General features: G+C 47.9%; 1 protein-coding gene across 1 annotated transcript in view; it reads left to right on the top strand.

The window, feature by feature from the left end:
• Positions 1–1,663: 1,663 nt before the first annotated feature.
• Slit3 (slit guidance ligand 3) overlaps positions 1,664–23,695 on the top strand; it is a 595,100-nt gene continuing 573,068 nt past the window's right edge. The window contains exon 1 of the mRNA XM_016005185.3: positions 1,664–1,997. Coding sequence (XP_015860671.2) covers positions 1,801–1,997 — 197 coding nt within the window. The 5' untranslated portion in view covers positions 1,664–1,800. The remainder of the gene's footprint in view (positions 1,998–23,695) is intronic.

The raw sequence follows: 23,695 nt of genomic DNA on the forward strand, positions 1-23,695 counted from the left end.
ACACAGTTGTTAGTGGTGTATGAACATACATGTTCTCCTGTGTATGTGACTGCACAGTGTGTGTGTGTGTGTGTGTGTGTGTGTGAAAAGGCATGTGACTGCATATAGTTAAGAGTAGAGGTATAGGGTGCGTACGTGTGTGTGTGTGTGTGTGTGTGTGTGTGTGTGTGTGTGTGTATGTGTGTGAATGTAAGCAAGGCTCTTTCAGACCTTTCCCGTAAGAGGGGACCTCAAGGAAGTCTGGGCAATACTTCCTTCTGTTCCTGCCCCTTCCCTTCAAACAAACAAACAAAATCATTCCTACAAGTATTTATGGAGCCTCTAACACAGCCCTTCCCCACCGGCATCTGGAAAAGCTCAGACCAGCCAATTTAGAGCAGGCACTGGCATTATGAAGGCAAGGCTGGGGGGGGGGGGTTGGGGGTGGAAGGGATGATGGGTTCCTTGCAGGCTAAAGCACTGTTTTGCAAAATCACTTTCTCTTCTTTGATGCGCCAAGGAGGCTGGACAGGACTGTGGCACCTTTATTTGAGGAGACAAAAGCTCACAGGTGACATGATTGCCCCAGAGTCATCCGAACAGGACCCTGAAGTGCTGCTGTCAATACAGGGGTCCAGGTTCCTGCCTTCACTACTCTCAGCCACATAACAGGCATTGCTGGGCAAATCGGAACTGGATTTCTCCTGGTAAACTATGCCAGCGGTAACCTTCACCACAGGAACAGTGTGTGTGTGTGTGTGTGTGTGTGTGTGTGTGTGTGTGTGTGTGTGTGTGTGTGAGAGAGAGAGAGAGAGAGAGAGAGAGAGAGACCGACCCCGAGTGGCTGTGGAGTGTATTCCCCCCTTAAGTCCTGTAGGAAGTAGTTGTTGATTGTCGTGAATACTAGATGGGGTCGGGACAAAGTTTCCATGGATAAATGTGCCAGGGTACAGCATGCCTAGAAGCTGTGTAACCTCGGGGTAAGCACTCCATTTAGTCTAACTTTGGCTTTTTTTAAAAGCCAAAAACAAACAAACAAACAAAAACCCCGAGGTTTCCTTTCTGATGCTCCCATGTTGGAACTGAGTATCCAGCTCAGTGCTAGAATTAAAAAAAAAAAAAAAAAAAAAAAAGCCACAAGCTTTATCGGTCTTTGGCTCCCGAGAACCGGTGAATTTCAATATTTCTTTCTTGGGGCCGGGCTGGCCAAGTCCCTTTCCTTCCCAGCTGGATTCCTCTAGCTCCCCTGTTGCCTCCTCCCTCCAGGCTCCTGGTTGCTCCAGCAAAGTTCCCAACTTAGTCGACGTGACGCGCAGCGCAGCCAATGGGAGGCGGAGCTGGTGTTTTGGGAGGGGGGCGGGAGGGCCGGGCCCCGCGTCTCCGGTGTCTGCTCTGCTCAGTGAATGGAGAGAGCGAGCGCCGGCCAGCTCTCCCGGCCACCCGGTGCCCTAGCCGCCGCCGTGCTCTGGAGCCCAGCCCTGAGCCGGACTTCCCGGGGCTCCGTGCTCCCCGGCGCTCAGCCCAGGACGCAGACTGAGCCCGCGCCTCTGCCGGTGACCCAGAGGGACCCGGGGACGCTCGGTACCTGGGCGCCGTGAGTGATGCGCAGCGGGGCAGCGCCAGCCCCACGGATGGAGCTGCTGCTGCCGCCGCCGCCCGGCGCGCCCCGCTCCGCCCGCGCCCCGTGCGCCTGAGCGCCGCGCCCGCCCCTCCTCCGCGCCAACTCCGCCGCCCGCCCCCGAGGCCGCCCGCGCGCCTCCTCGGGCTCCTCGTGTCCCGCCGCGCCAGGCAGCCTCTTCTGGGCTCGGGCGCTTGCACACCATGGCCCCGGGGCGGACCTGGGCCGGCGCCGCCGTGCGCGCCCGCCTGGCGCTGGCCTTGGCGCTGGCGAGCGTCCTGAGCGGACCCCCCGCTGCCGCCTGCCCCACCAAGTGTACCTGCTCCGCCGCTAGCGTGGACTGCCACGGGCTGGGCCTGCGCGCCGTTCCACGGGGCATCCCCCGCAACGCAGAGCGCCTGTGAGTACCCACCCCGCCCGCGCAGGCCACCCACCCCGCTCCTACAGAGTCGCCCTCAGGGCGCCGGGTCCTTCCCTCCTCTCCCGCGCGCGCTGGGGACGACCTCAGTTCTCCCCTCCGCCATCAGACACTCTCGCTAAGTTGGGGGGTAGCGTGGCTTTGGGCAGGTGTGGAGAGAAGTGTCTGAGTTCCCCGGCGCTGGGGACCAGGTAGTGCCTCTCTAGGTGAGGGCTCCGGGAGCCCATCCGCTGACAGCTCCGGAGAAGAAAGCTGGCAGAAGGCAAGGGGTGGGGGAAGAGTGGTGGTCTCAAGGTTTGAGGTTGTGTGTGTAAGGGGTGTCCATGCTTCTTGCTTCTTAAAGAGGGGGCGAGGGAGCAAGCCAGACGACGATGGGGTGTCTTGATTGCAGACACCCCCACCAAAAAAAAGCTGTGCACCCCCCCCCCCTTGGAGATCAGAATGAGCCAGCTGCCGTGTGGCTATCCTTGCAAGGAAAGTTCAGAGTATATGTGAAGGTCTTAACTTCTGAAGAACCGGATGAATTCTGAGTGGGTGCTCTCAACACCCTCCCTGCCTGGAGCGCAGCTTTGGGGATGCCAAGTTGCAGCCCGGGTGAATTTTTTATGGCTGGGTTATAAATGCCTTCCCAAACGGGCCGGAGAATGGAAATGCTGACAGCCCTTTAAATGAGACCTAGCGCTATAATCTTACAAACCGCACTCAGCCTTGGATCCTGGGGTTGGCAGCTAGCTGGAGAGGCTCTTGGAGAGTGGGGTGGATTGACCCTCGTTTTAACCCCAATTGTGCAACCAAATATTTACTTTTCTTATGTCAGCGTTTTGGAAAGATTTATCATTTTGATCCTCAAGACCAAATTCAAAGTTTGGACTTCGGGGGTGGGCTCCTTTTAGTCCACGGTTGGGGCCAGGGTGAGGGAGGGTTTGCACTCATCAGAATTCCAGCCATTGCACTGACCAGTTGCACTCTGCCCAGCCTGTCTTAGGGGTAGGCATACCAGTCTTCCTCAGGCCTGCCTGCTTTAGGTCAGGAGAGACCAGGAAGGAGCTGAAGTGTCCTAGCTGCCTACCCCTGGTCACCTCACCTCCGCTCCTCTCTTCCTTTTCCTCTTGGTGGCTGTCTAGGCAGAGACTTCTTAGAAATGCCTTCCTTACGTCTTCTTTTGTCTGTTGTTTTCAAAGTGCAATGTTTGTTCTGTCGCTGGAGCTGTAGAATCCTGGAGGGCTGGCCCTGAGTCTTCATTAACACTGGGAAATTGGGATCAGAAATGCAAACTAACCTGCCCAAGAAAACAGAGTAAATAAGGGACAGGAAAGGGGCTGGAATCCAGGCATCCACACCTTCATTCGGGTTGTGTATTAGACCCTAGCAGTGAAAACCTCATTTAAATGGTGTTTGTAGGTATGGATACACTAGGTTCCCTTCCTCGTGTGAATGCTGCCGATGAGTTAGTGGAATGATAACTGTGCAGATGTTTAGTGGGTGCCTCTCCTGGTACCTCCTTGAACCTCCCCAGCAGACCTATTCCTCACACAGGCGATGCTCATGACTCTCATGGATTCATGATCATGTAACCAGTGAAGTGTTTGAATCCCAGCCTGCCAGGTTTCTAAGCCCAGGTCTTTCACCGCCCTGCAGACTCCTTGGATCCAGAGTCAGTCTGGGCTGTGATCTCTAGACAGACAGTCCTGGGAGGGGAAGGTCTAGCTGGGCTTGCGGCTGCTTTTGGTATAGATTGCCATCATTCTTTCACATCAGCTCTCTTACTCGGGGTCATGAAACTATTTTCCATAGTCAGGATCATGTTGTCGGTGTGGGAAGATCAGGGCAGTGGGCCTCTCTCTTCTGGCTAGTCAGAAGTTTTCAAATATGCCAGCCACTTCCCCCAGAGACCCTGGAGACTTAGTCCATCTCATCTGCTCTACAGCTGGAGAGAATAGATAAAGATTCTGGATGAAGGACATTCCCGTGGGCGTCATTACTGTAGCCACGGTCACCAGGCAAGGGCAGCGTAGGTGCTGCTCTGACATGTCTGTGGTGACATGTCTGTGGTTATCTGGTGCAGCTTTGGTCACGGGGAAGGTTTTGGCTTTAAGTGCATGGATATGACAGAGCTGCCAAGGCTGACCTCTCAACTCCTTTCTAAGACTGGAGGTAGACTTTTAGAGCAAGCAGGGTCGGGGCCACCTCAGGTTCAAGGGCAGCCCACCAGCAGCCCTTCACCACCCATCCTGGCTCTCAGGGAGTCAGATGGAATGCCGTAGTACTGTTCAGCCACACCATGCTAAGGATTGCAAATCTCTCTCTCTCTCTCTCTCTCTCTCTCTCTCTCTCTCTCTCTCTCTCTCTCTCTCTCTCTCTCACACACACACACACACACACACACACACACGTTCAACAAACATTGCCTGAACCTTCTGTAGCATTCCTGCCCCTGTCTGTAAAATCATTGCATACACAGAAGAAAACCAACTCTTCAGCTTTAAAGGATGTGGGCAAGGATCGGAAGTGGGAACCTTTCTTGAAGAGCCCTTTAAGTCCCCTGGAGGTCCTTCTGTCATGGGACACTGATTTTTATCAGCAGAGCCGTTCTCCCAAATGGTGAAATTGTGTTTTTAAAACAAAGAAGCAGTGCCTGCCCCATTCTCCATTTCTGTTGCTGTCTTCCAGAAAGCCCCTTGTGAAGGAGGGAGGGAGGGAGAGAGAGAGAGAGAGAGAGAGAGAGAGAGAGAGAGAGAGAGAGAGAGAAAGAATGAATGTGTTTCCCCTAGTCATAGGAGCTTTAGGACACCCTGAGTGAGAAGGATGTAGTAGCCCCCATTTGGACTTGGCTTCAGGCTAAACTAGGGTCTGAATTGTTCGTTATTAAGCTACTATCAGAGTTGGGGGATTGTCTGTGTTCCAAGTTCTTCCCCATAATGTCAGCGCATCACACAGAAAAGGAAACCCTCTGTCTTTTATAAACTACTGACAATTTTCCCCCTCCAAGAGGAGGAGGTAACACCCACAAGTAAGCTAAATAAACGGAGGGGAGAATTCGGTGTCATTTATTATCCGAGCGGCAAAGACAGAGGCCCAGGGAGCAGAGGAAGTCAATGGCGGTGCTTGAGACAAAACATTTACCAGGGAGTGCAGGGTAAACAGATGTTGCGTTTGCCCTTCTGAGTACAAAAGGAACCCACAGATGTGATTCTTCTCCAACCACAGCCTCAGCCTGCATGAAAATGAACCCTCATGTGGGGCCCCTTCTCCCAGGCCTGCCCTGAGGCAGGCACAGGCCCACCTCTCACCCACAGCTAGGGTGGCAGAGGGAGCAAGAGTGGACATCTTTGCTTTTTTCCACTTGGCTCCAGAACATGCTGGAAACTGCTGTATTTAAATAAACATTTCCTGTTTGCGAAGGAGAGCGGGCGAGAGTCTGAAACGTGAGAATGTGGTAACTTAATTTTCTCCATCACTCCAGATGACAGCAGGCTCTGCCGGTGGTGGGGTCCAATAAAAACCGACACCGTGTCATAGGCTTTCCCTCACTTGACCACAGAGGTCCAGAGGTCAAGTGGGAGACTTTCCAAGATGCTCAACAGCCAAATCCAACGTTCTGGTCCTCCCAGCCCTCAGGGCCAGCTCAGAGGACCAGGGACAACTTGGCATGTTATGAGCCCTCTTTGGACCAGCCATGGTGATGTGGCCTTTTAGAGAGGCATAGGACTCTCCTGGATAGCCCAGAGAGCAAGGAGGCCACCTTCCTCCAGGGTAGTGTACAACTTTGAACAGATTGCTACACCTCTCGGCTTCTTTTTCTTAAAAGTAGGATTCTGGTGTCGTCTTTGTGATTTTTCCTTATGGAATATGCAGTCACCTGTGAGCTGTCACAGTACTCCTCCTCTGTGCCTAGACCGGTGTCTGGCGCTTAGGGAGTTTTCAACAAGTATATGTTGAATAAAAGGCTCATGAACCTCAAAAACACCAGGGCACGACGGGCCATTACAGACTTGCCCTTTGATGGGTGGTCAAGGGCTACCTCCTAGGAACCCATTACATGAGATACTGCTAACTAAAATTTGAATTTCATGAACTAGAATTATTACCTTAGTAGAGTTCCCCCCAAGACTCTTACTGCATGATCCGATCTGAAGTCTGGTTGCCAGGCGTTGCTTAGCAACATTGCAACACTCCTACTGTGCACATGCCAGTGGAGTGAGCCAGGGAGCCCGACTACTTCTGCCACAGGACTTTCTAATCAGGAACTCATCAGTGGCATCCTGAGCTCTCTGTGGTTTTTGATTGCTGCTCCTCTGGCATTAATTGATGTGTATTTGTAGGGTCATTATTAAGTTTTGTGTGTGCCAGTCATCTGGGGTTTCTATTCTTGCGGCACCCCCCCCCCCATTTCCGTTGTTACTTTGTTTCACAGTAGTTCTGTCTATTGTCTGAATTCACAGCCTCCATCCACACCACACCCAGAAAAGTGAAAACGAAGGAGGGTGGGGACAGTGGAATCTTTTGCCTAAATTGATGGGCAAGAAGGCAAGGATTTAGACCCTCCACACAGTTTTTATGCACGAGCCCCTGCAGCTTTGGACTGGGAGCCAGGTTTGGAGTCCTGTTCTGCAGCATGAATGCTTGCTGTTGCACCTCTGCTGCTGCCGGGCTGCTCTGGACTGCAGTCTGTTTGATCCCTTTTGTACCTCATTTCCACACCTGTAACACAGGGATGGTAGTCACATGGGGATGTTGTGAACGCAGCCCGAGGCGATCCACAGAATGTGCTCCGCACGCTGCCTGCCATGTTGTTCGCTCATCGTCGTGGCTGTGATTATTTGCCCAACTGCAATCTATCCAGCTGTAAAGTATGTGTAATTCCCGTTCCCTTTTGGAAGGATTAAAGTGATCGTGTCTAGGAAGTGCTTAACAGTACCTGGCACATAGGAGCCCTCCACAAACTTGTAACAGTAATGCTATGGCTGTGTTTCCATTTGCTCATCTCAGGCTCCATCCAGCTGGATGGCTTAAGATGTTCACTCTAAATTTTGTTCCAGCCCTAAGCCCTGTGGAGGCAGGCTCATCGCCTGTACATGGGTTGTGGGCTATGCCCGATACACTCTCGCTTGGTCTCCTTTTCTTTGCTCTGTTTCTCCATCCTGCCCCAGCAGCTGAACCCAGGCTGGCCTCTGTTCCATACAGAAGGGATTATGGTTGGAGCGGGTTTTTATCTTTTTTTTTTCATTGACATACTGCTTTGTGCTCTATTTAAAGAATGCGTTTGATTTCTTTATTTAGAGGAGGGGTAGGTTGGAGCTTCATGAAGAATTCTTGGTCCTGACTTTGTGTGTTCAGTGTCCTTCTATCTTTCTCTAAACAGCCCTTTACCGGTTCCTGGTGTCTGCCTCCCATACTGCTTTCACGTGAAACAGCTGTATTTACTAACACATGTCACTCTCACTGTGTAAGATGGTTTTAACCATTTTTTAAAAAAGGAATGCTGAGAAAAAAGAAAGTCAGAGTAGAGAGGAACCTCACAGAGACCACATTGATAATGCAGGGGAAGGGTGCAGAGGTGCCCCGTGGATGCCCTGAGCTGATTTCTAGGGCTCTCCTTGATTCACTGTTCAGGGAGAGGCTCGTGCGGGAAGCTTCTGCTCTGTGTCCTGCAGACCAGGACTGTCTCTTGTAACTGCCGCTGCTGGCTGCCAGACTGCCGGGATGCTATACATCTCCTCCATCGTGTGGTCTCCATAGTTTCACTGGCATTTACTGTGTATTGAGATGGTGGTCCCCGGGAGGAATTGGCCAAGGGGTGTGATTGAAAATCCTCAGTAGTGAGCAGATTGGAGGTGGGAAAAGGTCATGGGTAAAGATGTGAACTCCAGAGCCAGGCAAAACTAGGTCCTGGCTCTGCCACTTACAAACTGGATGACAGTTTTCTGTGTTATAAAATGGGATTTATTATTCCTTTTTTTTTTTAGATAGGTTCTCAGTGTGTAGCAGCCCTGGAACTCATTATGTGGACCAGACTGGCTTCCAGCTCACAGAGATCCTCCTGCCTCTGCCTCCTGAATGGCTGGGATTAAACTCATGCACCACCAGGCTCTGCTTTACCCCTTTCTAGGAGTCTTGGGTTAACTCACATACATACCCTGGAATATGGCACACCCGTCATAACATTTCCTGTCATTATTTCTGTAATTCTTGTGGACTATACTCCTTCCTGAGAATGCTCGCTAGAAGCCTGCTCTGGAAAAGTCATGATTGGCAGGGTTTCCAGGGGTCCGCTCCCTGTTCAAGTTCTCACTGTGTCTTCCATCGGCACAGCACAGGGGAAAACCGTCCCACACTCCTGGCGCTCTTACATCCTGTGATGAGGAACTCACTTCTCCCTGGGTCCCAGTAGGACCTTTCTCTTCATGTGGGCTTGAGCTTAGCCCACACAGACTGTTGCTATACAGAGGCAGGGGCCACCCTTTGTCTGAAGGACAGGTTTTCACACTTCGGCTTGCCACTTCTGTTTCTTCCCATAAACCTTTGTGATTCCTCCAAGGGCTTTGCATGTGTTGCAGCTTTGGCACAGGCCCTGCACCCACCCCCAGCTCTAGACCCCTGGGGATTTTCTTTTGACTGTATAAGTAGAGTATCCTTCTTTCAAAAATGCTTGGGATCAGAAGTGGTTCTGGTTTTTGAAATTTCTCAGGTTTTGAGATATTTGCGTATATATCAAGAGAGAGAGAGAGAGAGAGAGAGAGAGAGAGAGAGAGAGAGAGAGAGCTGCCTTAAGATGGGACTCAGATAAAACCACAAAGTACATTTGTGTCTTATGTATGCATTGTACATGTAGCCTGGAGGCAACTTTAAACAATGTTTGCTCATAAAATAAAGTCTATGATTGGAAATTTTCACTTGTGGGATTGGATCATGTCTGTGCTGAGAACGTTTTGGATTTTGAAGTATTCTAGATTTTGGACTTTCAGATTAGGTAAGACTTTCAGCATCTTGATTATTATCTTAATCGACTTCCATCCGTGGTTCTTTCGTTTGTTTTTTGACGGTGTCCCCAGCTGGCCTTGAACTCATGATCCTTCTGTCACTGTTATCAGAATTGCAGGATTACAAACAGGAGCCACCACGCCCAATTCTGTCAATGCGTTTGTGTTTTTGTTTGTGAGTCTGTGAGAATGTGTGTATGCATATAAGTGCATATGGAGGCGGGAGGTTGATGTCAGCTATTTCCAGGGTGTTTGTTTGTGATGAAGCAGGATCTCTTACTGAATCGGGAGCTCACTTGTTGGGGCTAGACTGGCTGGTCATCCAGCGCCAAGGTCTCTCTTGTGTCCTTCTTTCCCACAGACTGGGATTACAGGCCCACATTGCCATAACTGACTTTTTATGGGAGTGCTGGCGATCTGAGTTCAGATCCTCATATTTGCATCTCCCTGGATGGCTTATTGTGAGTAGGCTTATTTCCCGCTTCCCTCACAGCTCCCCAGCCTTCCCTGGTGTTTTCTTACTATTAGCTATCCAGATTTGAGTAGTTGACCCCAGACCCTTGCTTTTAAGAGATAGGGTCTCACCATGTGGCTCAAGGTAGACTCAGACTCAAAATCCTCCTGCCTCAGCTTCCTGAGCATTGGGATTATAGACAGGCACTTCCATGTCCTGCTTTTCAGTTCGTTTTTTTGATGTCTAAATGCAACAGTGTGCATTATCCTAATTAGATTCTGGCAAATGATTTCATTTCATTAGGTTTTTCAGGAACATTTTCTATTTTGAGTTGCTCCTTTGCAAGTCAGCCGCTCGGGTTACCCCTCTCCTCTCTTACGCTCCTCAGAACATTCAGTGCGCATGCCCATGGATCTGACTTGTCTTTACAGTCAGGGGATGCATTGTCTGCCTTTTGCAAGTCTCTTAGCAGATTCATTATATGTGCATGTAAGTTCAGGTGCCCTTGGAGTCCAGAAGAGGGCATCTGATCCCCTGGAGCTGGATTTATGGGTGACGATGAGCCACTTTATGTGGATTTTGGGAATCAAACTCAAATCCTCTGCAAGAGCAGTATGTGCTCTTAACTACCGAGCCCATTCTCCAGCCCTTTGGAAAGTGTCTAGGTTGTAGAATTACGTACATGGCCTGCTCTTTCTGTCTAAGGTGGATAAAAACACTGAGGTCTGCAGGGTGTGGTAGCACGCACTTATAATTCCAGCAGTTGGTAGGTAGAGGCAGGAGAATTGTGAGTTCAAGGCCAGCCTCAGATACATAGCAAATTCAAAACCAGTCTTTCTTAAAAAGTAAGTTCCAGACCAGTTTGGGCTTCACAAGACCCTGCCTCAAAAAAATCCCCCCCCATCAAAATTGAGGTTTTTATTTCCCCCAAATAGTTTCCAATTAGTGCTTTATTGATTTGCTGAATTTCCTCTAAATTCATGAATTAGCACTGTTGTTGCTGTGCCCAAGTGCCTGAGAAAGCTACCTTTAGGAAGTAAGATTAACTTTGCTCCTGGTTTCAGGGGGGTCAGTATATCATGCAGGGAAGACCTGGTGGAGCCTCTTCCATCATGATGGACAGGAAGCAGGGGAGGTAATATAGGAAGGGCCAGGGCAAGTTATAGCCCTGGCGATTTTCTTCCAGCGGGACTCCACCTATTAAAGTTTCTAGAATCTCTCAAAATAGCTGGGGACCAGTTCTTCAGCATGTATGACTTTTAGAGAAACACTCATATAAGAGCACTCCTGGTTTCCCAAGGATCTGTCTGCCATGACTTTAGCTTTGTTGTCTTCCTTTTAGAACCCCTACCAGCATGGGATGCGAGGTGAGTGCTTCTCCTGGTAAATTTTTTTGTTTGAGGAATCAGTCCCTTTTTATCAATAGCAAAGCTCAGGCTGCTTGAGCTTTTAAAATGTAAACAACAATGATTTCACTTCACAATCTCACCTCCCCTTTGGCATGGGTGCATTCACCTTGGGATAAGTAGGTGGCGGAGAGAGCAAGGAGAACTGTGGCCTCGAGGCTCTCCAACCTCTGTAAGTAACAGTAGTCACCCCCAGAACGAGAGCTACCACTGGGCCCTGGCCTGACACTCTACTTGCTTGATCTAACTTCCCATTCTAACAGTTATCCCAGGGGTGTAGTAGTGCTGCCCCCACTTCACAGATGAGAAAACGACACTTGGGGAGTAATATCCCCAGTGAGGAACAAGAAAGGCAGTGGTCAGGGCCTGCAGGATAACCAGTGGTCATGCTATTCCTCTCCACAACCTGAAACTTCTCTGTATTTCTTTACTCAATTTTGGAAGAATAAGAAGGAGGAAGGTAATGAAGAGGAAGAAGAGGAGGAGGAGGACGAAGAGAAGGAGGAGGACGAAGAGAAGGAGGAGGTGGCGTAGTGGCAGCAGCAGCATCAAACTTGAGTCACTGAGCACATTTTGATGCATGACATGATTTGGATGTCTGGTGGGAAAGAGCCATCATCTCTAGTTTGGGGAAGCATGTGACATTTGAATCACAGCTTGAAAGATAAATAGGGTTCCCTGTGCAGAATGGGAGAGTGGTATAGAATCACAGAAGTTCACAGTTAATGGGCCTGGGCCCACTTTAGAATGAGTGGAACTCTTCCTTGGGATTATTTTTTATCGTTAGGGATCTTAGCCCAGAAGCTATCAATCAAATCTTAGGAAGAATATCAATGTAGAATTTGTCAATACAAATATAAAATCCCCAGAGAGTGAACAAGACAGGTTATGACTTAAAAAAAAAAAGTTTGGATTCCATTTTTCCATTGCTGTAGTATACATTTGAGGCCAGTGATATAGAAAGGAAAGACATGAATTTAGCTCATGGCTTTGGAAGTTAAAACAGCACACTTCTGGCTATGGTAAGGGCCCAGTAGGCTGGGTCACATCTGTGGTGATATTTTATTTGTACTGAAATGCGATTTTAATTTTATGTTAATAAATAAAGTTGCCCTGGGGTCAGAGCTATTAGAGCCATAGCAAGAGCATGGTGGTTAGAAGAGCTAGGTAGATTTCTGTGTGTTCAGGGATACAGCCAGTATTGGAGACATACGCCTTTAAGACCTGGAGGGCGGTACTTACAGGCAGTGATGAGGCAGTCATGTGGTTGGGTTTACAACCAATGAGAAGGCAGAACAGAAAGATTATTTAAACAGAGACACAGGAAGTACCTCCCTCTCTTGGGGAAGTTAGGAGCACTGCAGGAGGTAAGATTTTATCTCTGAGCTCTGACCTCTCGGCTTTCTCTTTTACATTGGCTCTGTGTTTCTTATTTTAAAAAGATGATTGGTTACATCTACACACATCATGGAGAGTGATAGTCTGATTGGGGACATGTGTTCAAGGGAGCGATCCCATTGTGAAGCAAGAAACCAAAACATGGAGAGGTCATGATTGCTTTATTACTATTATTATTTTATATAAAAGTTCATTTTCATTGGGACTTACTAGGTCCCCTGAGATCTACATTAATCTTATTCAAAAACAGTACCCTGGGACCTAATTGACAAGTACCTTAAAGTCCCTTCCCACCCTACCCCACCCCACCCCACCCCACCCCACCCCACCCCACCCCACCCCATCCCACCCCATCCCATCCCATCCCATCCCATCCCAGTATTGCCACACCCTGAAATGAGCTTCTAACCCACGAGCCTTTGGAGAATGCACTGGGACCATATCCACATGACAGCAGGGGCATGCAACTCCAAGGAGAGTCTGAAGAACTTTGTTGATTAGTATTTTCATGCTTCATTATTTATTCAGATTTTAGCAGAGTTGGTGTTTCTTCCTAGTTACATGTGCCACTTCCTGTTTAAAAAATTGCCTTTATTTATTTATTTATTTATTTATTTATTTATTTATTTGTGTGTGTGTGTGTGTGTGTGTGTGTGTGTGTGTGTGTGTGTGTGTGTGTAGTCAGTCTCCTTCCATCACACGGATTCCAAGGATTGAACTTGGGTTTTCAGACCGGAAAGCCAGGGTCTTTACCCACTGATTTGTCCTGCTGGCCTGCAACTTACTTTCTTCTCGCTGTCTTCCCTGGCCTCTGCCCATTGACATCAGGTCCAGTCTGAACAGAATGTACATGAGGCACATCCTGGCTGGAGTAGAGAGTGATTTCATTGTTTAAGCCTCACCCCTGTTTATGTGGGCCCAGGCTCCTCTTCTCTCATCTGAAACATCAGCCTGGGTTCCTGACTCTTAATTCATCCTACACTTTGGCAGAAGTGTGTCTTATGGGTCCTGAAATCTGGCCAACATGTTTAACCACCCACCTTGTCTCCCATTAAAATTTTTCAGCCGATGAGCTCCTGTCTGCTATCAGATATACCTACGTTATGCTCCTCTGACCTCTAGAATGGGTTTTGCCCTTACTCAGCTGTGTCTACAGGGCATGGAGCCCGTGCCAGATCTGCTGTCTATGTCTTGACCATGGAATCTTCCCTGACCTGTTCCTAATCCTGCCTTAACCTTTCCAGCTTGGCTTCTTGCCCCGACTGCCCTCCACATAGCTTCCTGCATGTGGCAGCTTTGGACTGCTGCCTTTGGAGATCCAGGTCCTGAGATCAGGTTTCAGGAGGGTCTTGGTGATTTTTACCTTCACTGGAGATGGAAGGTTTTCCATGAACTCATGGCTTTATTCTGGAAAGAACCTCACACTTCATGGCTGTCGGAAGGCCTTCATCACGCCCCACAACAGTGGGGAAGGGTGCTGCAGAGCTGAACTCTATAAGTGATGGATTATTAGGATATTTTCCTGAGCCCCCTCACCCTAAGCTGGGAATGGAGCAGAATAATCTGCCGTTGAAAATCACATCAATGATAGTGGAGAGCTGTCCTCGGAGAATTTCTTGGAGAAGTTCCTAGACTATCTAATACTCAGATAAGTGTGTGTGTGTGTGTGTGTGTGTGTGTGTGTGTGTGTGTGTGTAGGTATGTATGTTCCTCTTCTGCCCACCTCTGTGATATGGGTAGAAACCATTCCACATAGGGTTTTTTTTCTGAGTGATACTAATGCGAAACCAGCAGGGAGTACAGTTTAGATACAACACTGAGTAAATAGAAAGATCTAGACTGGATCTTAGTTTGCATCAATACCTACCTGCAGATGCTCCTTTCTGCAGCTCTGTTCCTTCATTTGTAGCCTGAGGAATGGCAGGGAGAGGGCTTATCTTACGGGGCCAATACAAGGTCTGTATGAGACCAGATTGCTGCAGATGTCTGTTCCATTCAGTCCTGTGTGAATGTGTTCCTGCATCCACCCTTAGTATCTGTTTGGAACCAGCGCATCCTGTATCTGGAAGGTGATGGGGTCTGCTTTAGAATCTTTGCTCAATAGATGAGGAAACTCAGAGAACCTAAAAACCCTCCTTGGAGTCACCAGTGTCTTTCAGCTCAGCTCCAGGTTCTTTTTCACTTAGCCAAAGACACCTTTTACAAATGCAAACTCATCTGCATGAGTGCGGAGAACTCTCAGCCCGAATCGTGATCCCTCATTAGCAGTGTTCCAAGAGGACAGGATCAAAAAAGGGGATACATTGGACTGGTTCTTGTCACCACCATTACCTGAGAGCTGACTTTGGTTCACAGTTCCGGAGAGTTCAGTTTATCCTGGTATTTCTGGTCCTGTGCTGAGGAGGGATATCATGGTAGTAAGCACATGTCAGGGAGGAGGCTGTTTGATGATGATGGGCAGGAAGAGAGGAAGGCACCAGGGACAAAATTCCCTGTGAGGACTGAACCTTAGTGACCTACTTCCTCCCTCACCCCTCAGCTGAAACTCCTCTTCTGAAGTTTCCAGAATAGCCCAGGCCCTAAGCTGTAAACCTTTTGTGGGACACTTCATACTGAAACTGTGATGTACATGAAGGATAAAGTCGTATGAGGGGCCGTTTATATAGTTACTATCAAAATGCATGTGGTAACTGAACCATTCTCTCAGGGCACTTGAAGACAGTAGGAAAATTGGTCTGAACCAAGGCAAAGGCTCCATGCTAGCTCAAGTGGGTGAACTTCTGGGATGGGAGAGGTGCAAGAGCAACGAAGGATGTTGCACTAAGTCTTCAGGGATCACTGGTGAACACAAGCCCCATTCATCTCTGTTAGTGTGTATGAAATGTAGAAAACCCCACACATTATTAAAAAAAACAGTGCAAGTAGAATTTAAAAAGGGTTATGGGGGAAAATATTAATCTGAGGACAATCCTACCCAATAAAGTATTGGAGATCGTCTCTGTGGCTAGCTGGCGGACAGCACAAGGTCTGCATTTTATTAGCACTAACTGCATAGAACACTGACCTTATTTGAGAGGTATTTTCGTAAACACTGACACACAGCACAGTCCCATTTGAGGCCATGAGCAGATACCATCGCCTTCCCCACCCCCCTGCTGGAACTAAACCACTGCACACTGTTTCAAAGTGACAATCCCCCCCTCCTCTTTTTCTCTAAGATTTCCCCAAGCAATGGGACTTTTTCCTGGGGAGGGCAGGGAGTGGGCTTTGGACTGGCGTGGGTTCTTTGGGCAGGTTGGTTAAGAGCTAGATAGATTATGGGAAAGATGGGGTTCTAGGGGAACAGGCGCTGAGAACCTGCATGTAGACACAGTTTCTCTGTGGTCCCTCCTGTGCACTAGACTTCTGTGCGAGGGTGAGTCTCATGAGTGCTTCCCAGTCCTTTTAGGATGAAAGACTGGCCAGGTGTGGCTGCACAGGCCTTTTTCCCAGCACTTGGGAGACTGGGACAGGGAGATCTTGAGTTCCAGGCTAGTCTGGGCCACGTAGTGAGGCCTTGTCTCAAAATAAGTAAATAAGTAAATAACCTGCAATTTTGATTTTCAAAAAGTAGGGTGGATGAATCGTGGTTTGTGATGGCTGTGAGCAACACGTCCACTCCCTATCCTCCTGCTCAAGGCTGGCACATCTTTTCCCATCTGATACCAGCTTATGAGCTCCGAATTTCTGACAGACAGAGAACTGGGTTCTCTTCCTCCCGTACATCTTTCCTTCCCCCAACAGGGAGATTTTCAAGCTTTGGGAGCATCTTAGGATCATCTGGTCTACCCCCTCTCTATCAAACTCAATCCACCTTGAAGGGCAAATGTCTTAAAGAGGTAACACAAAGATATCTGGGTTATTCCTGGGATCTGCCAGTTCGAGACGTTTCCCTGTTTCTGTGTCAGTATTTGGGCCTTAGGCAAGATCACCCAGAGCCACAAGAAACCTCTTGCAGTCTGAGAAGCTGGGGAGACAATAGAAGAACTAAATCTATTCCAGAAAATAAGGGCTGGTCCAGTACCAGTAGGAGAAGCCCCCATGGCGACGTGGGCTTGTTATACAGTACGGCTGTCAGCATCAAAGCCCTGGTTGGCCCAGGGTCTAGAAGGGGAAGGTCCTAGATGAGGCAAAAGTCAAGGGGAAAAATGGTAGGAGTAAGGCCAGGAAGCAGGCATCCAAACTGGGTGGGCAGTTGCTCTAGTCCCCCCAGGCCCAGCTCATTAATTCTATACACTGTCTTCTTATACAAGACAGTGACCAATCTGCTCCGGTTCTGGCGAGGCGTGCATTTTAATCCGTTCTGAAAATTTCACCAAGCTTCTCCCTGCTCTGTGCCCTGCTGGTACATTCTAGGAATGCTGCAAAGAGCTAAGTCTCTTCGGGGTTCTTTCCCAACTGGAGCTGTATGCTGATTGGAGTCACATTTAGACAGGAAGCCCTCTTCCTGTCTGTAAAACAAGAAACATCTTCCAAGAAGACAGAGCTACAGTTTTCTTTGTGTGTTGCTAAAGAACCAAGAGGGCCCCATAGCAAAATAACATTTCCCAAGCAGAGAAGGGCTGGTAGCGCCGCCTGCCAAATGTGGCTGTGCGTAGTGGTGTGTAGGGGAAACAGCTTTGTCAAGAGGAGGGAGGGCGGAGGGGGGTGGATCTGCACAATTTTTAGCAACGGCAGGACGGTGGAGTAGAAAGAACACTTGCCTGGGAATTTGGAGACCTAGCCGCGCCTCTGGCGCACTGTGTGACCTTGGACGAGTCACTTCACCTCTCTGTGCATCAGCTTCCTCAGCTTCAGAAGTGAGGAGGGAGGTAGACTGGCTGAACTCCAGAGATCCTTCCAGCCCCGTGCATCTTTGCTTCTGAGGCCTGAGAGTTGGGATTAAGCTCCGAGCCAATAGCCAATGGACCCCTGGGACTTTCTAGAGGCAAGAGAGAGGCCAAGACAGCTGCTTCAGGGAGTGGCTGGTCCTTGATTAAGGCTCCAATAATTAGCTCAGCTCCACAGTAAGCCTTCTGAAATTAAGAAAGAAAAAGATGTTTAGTTTCAAAAATAGCAGCTGATGTTGCTTCAAACTGATTGGCTGGGGGGGTTTTGTAGGTTTTTATACAAAGACATCGTCTTTCCTCCTCTGTGGCATAGCAGTTCCAAGTCCCGGTGCTGGAGTTAGTGTGACCCTCATCTGAATGCTCTCACTAAGTGTTCTGGATCGTGCTCTTTACCAGTGACCCACACTACTGTGTTGTTAGAAGTCCCAATGAGGTAGCCCACACCCAGCAGAGAGGACAGGGCTGGCCTTGAATAGCCAGTTAAGAAATCAGCAACCTTGACATTGAGTACATGAACAATAACCATTTTATTGTGCTTTGTGAGTCTCAGTAGGGATGGCTCATCTGTGATCTGTTCTTCCAGCCGGAGGTTCTGGAATGGCTGGGGAAGGCTTGGAAGACGCTACTCAGTTCCCCTGAAACTCAGCTTCCCCATCTGTAAAGGGACAAGAGGAGTAGAATGGAGCTGACCATTGAAAACGGAGGTCTATACCTCAATTGGGATGGTGCAGGCTGGACTCAGCTCCAGCTAGTGACCAGAGTGGCCTGTTTCCGGCACAGCATGATGTCTTAAGCACAAGCTCATTTCTTACCTCGAGGGATCCCAAGAAGGGAAGTGCAACAACTCAGACACTTGACTGGGACCTGTGAGGACATCATTCCAGATTCAGGCATCCACAGCCCCTGGAATTCAGGGATTTCTGTTGTTGTTATCTGGCCACAGGAACTAGTCTAGATTCATGGGTGGGGCCAAGAGATTCCTTCTCTCCAAGGAAGAAATCTCTCTGTAGCATGTATGTTTAAAATTTCTACATCCATATATTAATACTCATTACTGGTACTGTTCCATGAGATCCAATCTCTTAACTAGATTAAAAGTTTCTTGAGGGCAGGAGCTATGCATTTCTCTGTATAATGCTTGTGAAGATAGATCAAAACCAATACCTGCTTTTAAAAAAAAAATCAAATTAACTTGCATAGGCAGAAGTATGCTAGAAAAGACCCCAGGCCTTCGAGGCAAAGCAGTCTGAATTCAAAATGTACCCTTCAGCAAATTATCTGTCTTTTTCATCAAAACAAATAAATAATGAATGAATACAGCCATACCTATTGAAAGGCTTAGGACTAACATCTGTGAAATCCATAGGCAGTGCTCTAACTTTCGGTTGCTGGGTCTGTGGCATTATGGCATGTGCACAGCCTTCAAGTTCATATAAACTTGGATCTAAGTCTCATCACTTCTGCGTGACTGGAGACAGACCCCTTCATCTCTTAGGGTCACAGGATTCCCATCTGTAATGTAGATCTCTTAGGAATCCAAGTCATCTCTGACATATACTCAGGACTTAACGCATATTGCCCATGAATTGAGGAGCGGGGGCAACTCATTTATGTATTGATTTGTCCACAGAATGCATGCAATGAGCAACCAATGCTACTAACTCCCAGTAGTCCCATTGGTTAAGTCCCTGGATACGGGGGACTGTGGATGCCTGGATATGGGATGATGTCCTCACAGGATGGAAAACAAGCCCTGTAGAGAGGAGCACAGGGGCCTGGTTAAGCATTCCAAGACAGTACTCTATTTTAACATGTCTGGGATTGAATTTTAATGGTTCCAGATGCCACTTGTCTCTATAGGATCCCTGATGCCTGCCAGTTGTACCACCCTTTTCTCAGAGATCCAGGTGTCTAGTTCCCAGATATTCCCATGCCTTACAGCTATGTCACCAAAAGGAAACATGAGACATGGTGATTCTAACCTTGTGTCTGATTTTTTTTTTTTTGTTGGTGTTTTTTCCACTTTGCCTTGTATTTGGCAAAGTATACCGATCTGCCCGATAATGGACCAAGTTAGGACACTGGATTTAACTTTTCTGGGTAGCTCCTGGGACCTTTGTTCTTTTCATTTTAAAGACAGAGTCTCACTACACATTCCTGGCTGTCTTAGAACTCTGTGTGTAGACTGGGCTGACCTTGAATTCACAGAGATCCATTTGCCCCTCCTTCTTGAGTGGAGTGCTGGGATTAAAAGTGTAGGCCACTGAGCCAGGCACGGCCATGGACTTCTCTTTAGGAAAGATTGCTCATGAATTCCTCTATTTCTTTTAGTTGATCTCCCAAGAGCTCCGATCTTGCCTCCTTTCCCCTTTTAGTCTAGATAATCTGATTTTTTTTGAAGTGAAAATGAGCTTGTTTTTAGGGAAAAAAATGCACACAAAAACATTTTTCAAAGGATATTGAGATCAGTCATGGCAAACTCACACTGTTTCTACAGAGTGAACATTTCTACCCAATGGCTTAGGTGACAAGGACATCTGGATTTGGCTGTTTTTTTTTTTTTTTTTTTTTTTTTTTTTTGTTGTTGTTGTTTGTTTGTTTTTTGCCTGTATCTTCCTGCTTTTATAAGTCATTGCATCTCCTTGGAGTAGTCAACATGTGCTGGGTTTTGGCTGTCCCGGCTCCATCCATTCAGTCTTTCTGGTGGCAGCCTCCCCTGCATCAATTGAAACGTCATCCTTTACACCCGCTGGGTACCATGTCGTGACTCTGTGATGAGATGCCTTCCTTTTTCCTAATCTAGGAATTAGCTCTTGACCCATGTCAGAGTTGACGGAAAGCTTCTTTCCTGGAACTGGAATCTTGACCAGTGGGACAGAAAAACTGAACACAACGGCTGTCCATTTTATCTGTGCACTTGCAGAAGGATACGATGTGTCTGCCTGCTTGTCGCCAGACCTGTTCTGAAGATTTCCACGAAGCCCACAAGTCTCCGATAGCCTTCAAGAGAATTCCCCTGTCCTCAGAATTGTAACCAGATAACCGTACATCAGAGGGCTTTGGTTAACTTACTCCTGGGTGGGGGTGGCACATTTCTCTGTGGGCTTTGGAGAGGGCCAGACCTCCATTCTAACCACAGGCTTGTGGTTCACCGGCTGTGCCCTTAGACAAGTTCATTTTCCTCTGAGGATGTCACATCATTGTTCACTGATAGCAACACAATCCTGGAGCCTGACTCGTAGACTTGCCAGTACTTTGGAATGACCTAGGGAGATATAAAATGATGAAATACCTGGGCTCTATCCCCCTGAGATCCTGATGTAATGATTTTTGGGGTGCATTTTGGATGTTGGGATTTTATAATGCACACAGGTGTTTCTGGTGAATGGCCGTGTTAGAGAAAATTGAGGTAGAGGAATTCTTCACATTATGGGGAAGAACAAATAGATAAGTTAAATGCTCCATGTAAGGTAAGGATTGACAAAAGTCACCCCTCTTTCCTTAGCAAGGTAAATACGACTCACTGCTTTTGCTTCTGGCGCTGTTTCTTTGTTTGGGGGGTAGTCATAGCAATGCATGACAGCCAATCTGCAATGTGACCTCGCTTATTTATCCCATTTGAGGTGAAGGGCAATCATGAATGTAGCCAGAATCATAGAACATACAAAAATGTGATTACTTTCACATCCGTGGAGGAAATCTAGGGCAAGTTCAACAGTGCTTTGTGAGAACATTCTATGGAGTAACTGCTTTAATGGATAGACAAAATTGATTTATAATTACCATGGCAACAGCAAAATGGAATGATGTCTTCTTGAGGGATGTGGACCAGGACTTAGGAGGATTCTGTTTCACTTTGGCCCTACAACTTGCTGAGTAACCTTGGCTCCCTCAAGTAGTTCATCTCTCGAGTCCTCAGTTTCCCCAGAGCCCATTCTCTAATCTGAAGTCTTCAATTGGGTCTTTAAGGAAGTGCATTGATATGGCAGTAGTTAAGACAATGATAAGGATACTGTAGGCGACGGAATGAAAGCAGGACCTCAAGCCTGATACTGGGGTGAATTACAGATGCTGTTTGCCCACCCGCTGGCTTCCCCATAGTCTACAAAACCTGTGTAGGCTTCTTCTTTATCAAATCCTTTAAGCAAACAGGGTGTTGCATGGAAAACTCCCACCCACCCAACCCATTGCTTCTTGACCTCAGTCCTGTTGACATGTTGGCTTTGCTTTGGTTGCTGTCGTTGAACGGGGCTGCTCTGCTTATTATAAATCATTTACCAACATCCAAGACTTTTACCTACTAGAGTTCAATAGAACTTTATTTGTGACAGGAAGAAAGCATTTCCAGACATTGTCAAGCGTCCCCTGAGGTAGAAGGAAGTCCCCTCCAGTTAAAAACCACGGCTGAGCTTCACTGTCACGAAGCATGCTTGCTTTAGTAACACAGCAGAGCTTGTGAATGCACAGTAGTTAATATCTGTGGTGTCCCCAGAGGCTCTTACAGCTGTCCACAACCCAGACAGCTGTTGGGAATCCCCATGTCCATTGTCACAGATGGGGGCTGCTTGCACAGCTAATGGTAATAATAAGAACTCTAGCTGCCATTTATTGAGTGTTTACTATGTGCTATGCACATGGCTGAGTGTTTTATGTATTTCATTGTCTCCATTAATTAATAACATTGACAGAGTTTGCAGATCAGTGGCTGGCTGGCCAGATCCAGGTCTTCTTCAGTATGATGTATTTGGCTCACCTGTGTGTGTGTGTGTGTGTGTGTGTGTGTGTGTGTGTGTGTGTGTGTGCATTGTGTGTATGTGTATATGTGTGTTTGATGTGTGTGTGTCATTGTCCACCTTAGTATTTTGAGATACGGTCTCACTGTGACCGGGGACTCACCCATTAGGTAAGGTTGATTAGCCAATGAGCCCCAAATATCCTGTTCCCACCCACTAAGCCCCAGGATGACAAGTGTATGCCTCTGTGACCAGCTTTTTTTTTTTTTTTTGTGCCAGTCGTGGCTGGGACTCAAACTCAGCACCCATGCTTGTGGGGCAGGCACTGTTCTGAGGGAGCTCTTTCCCAAGCGCCTCACAGCATTTTTTAATGTTAATTTCTGGTCAGCATTTTCATATTGGGTGAATACATGTATAACTCTATTTCTAGTGTCTTAAAAAATTTGACAAGTCTGACGACAGGCAGTCTGTTTGGTTCATGCAGCCGCCGAGTGGCTTTCAGATGAGGCGTAGGTCCACATCACTGCATCCCGGCCACTCCCCACGGAAACTTCGATTCTGGGTGTGTGTCAGCTGCCATTTGACACCCTGCTTATCATTTTTTAAAAACCTAACTTCATTTATTAGTCTCATGGGTTAGCTCCTTGTAACTGTTAAGTTCTGCCTTACATCCTCACTGTGTGGTGTATGTTACTGTTCTCATTTTAAAGATGGGGAAACCGGGACTCAATAAAAACAAAGCTCTCACCCAGAGTCATATATCGAATGATCAATTGACAAAGCAATTGCGAAGCAAAGAGCCTTGCTGCCCCTCCTGAATAACCCTGCCTGGCAGCTCGGAGAGGATTCTGGGCAAGCATATCCCTACATCCTGAAGTGCCCTGGCCACATCTTCTGCATCTTCGAGTTTCCTTGGAGAACCAACTCCTAACGTCCCTTTTGCTCACCAGGAACCACATGTGGGCCAGGCTGGGAAGAGTGTCTTTTGACTATAGTTCCCCAGGCTGCGTTTTTCTGTGTCTGTACCACTTTGGGGCTGTGTCCAATGACTGCTCACACACGCCTACGTAGCCGAGGGGCCAGCTGGTGTGTGTGTGTGTGTGTGTGTGTGTGTGTGTGTGTGTGTGTGTGTGTGTGTGTTGCGTGCGCTCTTCTGCCTGAGACGAGGCTGCTTGCCTGTGGGGAGAATGTGATTGCTTTAGGAAATTAAGTGGGAGTGATTAATTGGGAAATGTACTAAGGACTTTGGAAAGAAATAGAAGCTGGGAAAAAATGGACCCCTAAATACAGAATACTTCTTCTGGCCACATGGCTGAGGAGACTGCGCTCTCAGGGAGTGAAAACATTCCTTCCTGCTGCTTCTGAAACTGTTGCTTGGTGGAGCATCATCACCTTGCACGAGGATGCTGGAAGGAACCCCAAGGCCAGCTGGTCCAGCCTCTCCTTTCTCTGAGCAGACTTGAAGGCACGGGGAAACTCTGAGGAGGATGAGAAGGAAGTAGGAGGTAGACTATAGGAAACAGTAGGACTTGGGACTCAGAAGACCCAGGTCTTGATCCCTGATACTTTCCTGCTAATGTGCAATACCAGTCCAGTCTGTTAGGCTTCTTGGTGCTCAATGAAGTCATTATCCAAGAGTAAATGAGCAAAAGCTTGCATAATGACCGCCACTGAGTGGTTTGTGTGCTAGGCAGGAATGTTCTGGAACCTCGTTTGTGGTTTCTTAATCCCTGTGACCATCCCATGAGGTTGGTACTATTAGTAGCTCATTTTATAGAAGAGAAACAAAGGCTCTTGGAGGATACACTATTTACGTAATGCTCCAACACTGCTCAGTGGCC

The sequence above is a fragment of the Peromyscus maniculatus genome, chromosome 8 (assembly GCF_049852395.1).
Source record: "Peromyscus maniculatus bairdii isolate BWxNUB_F1_BW_parent chromosome 8, HU_Pman_BW_mat_3.1, whole genome shotgun sequence".
In the NCBI taxonomy this organism is placed as follows: Eukaryota; Metazoa; Chordata; class Mammalia; order Rodentia; family Cricetidae; genus Peromyscus; species Peromyscus maniculatus.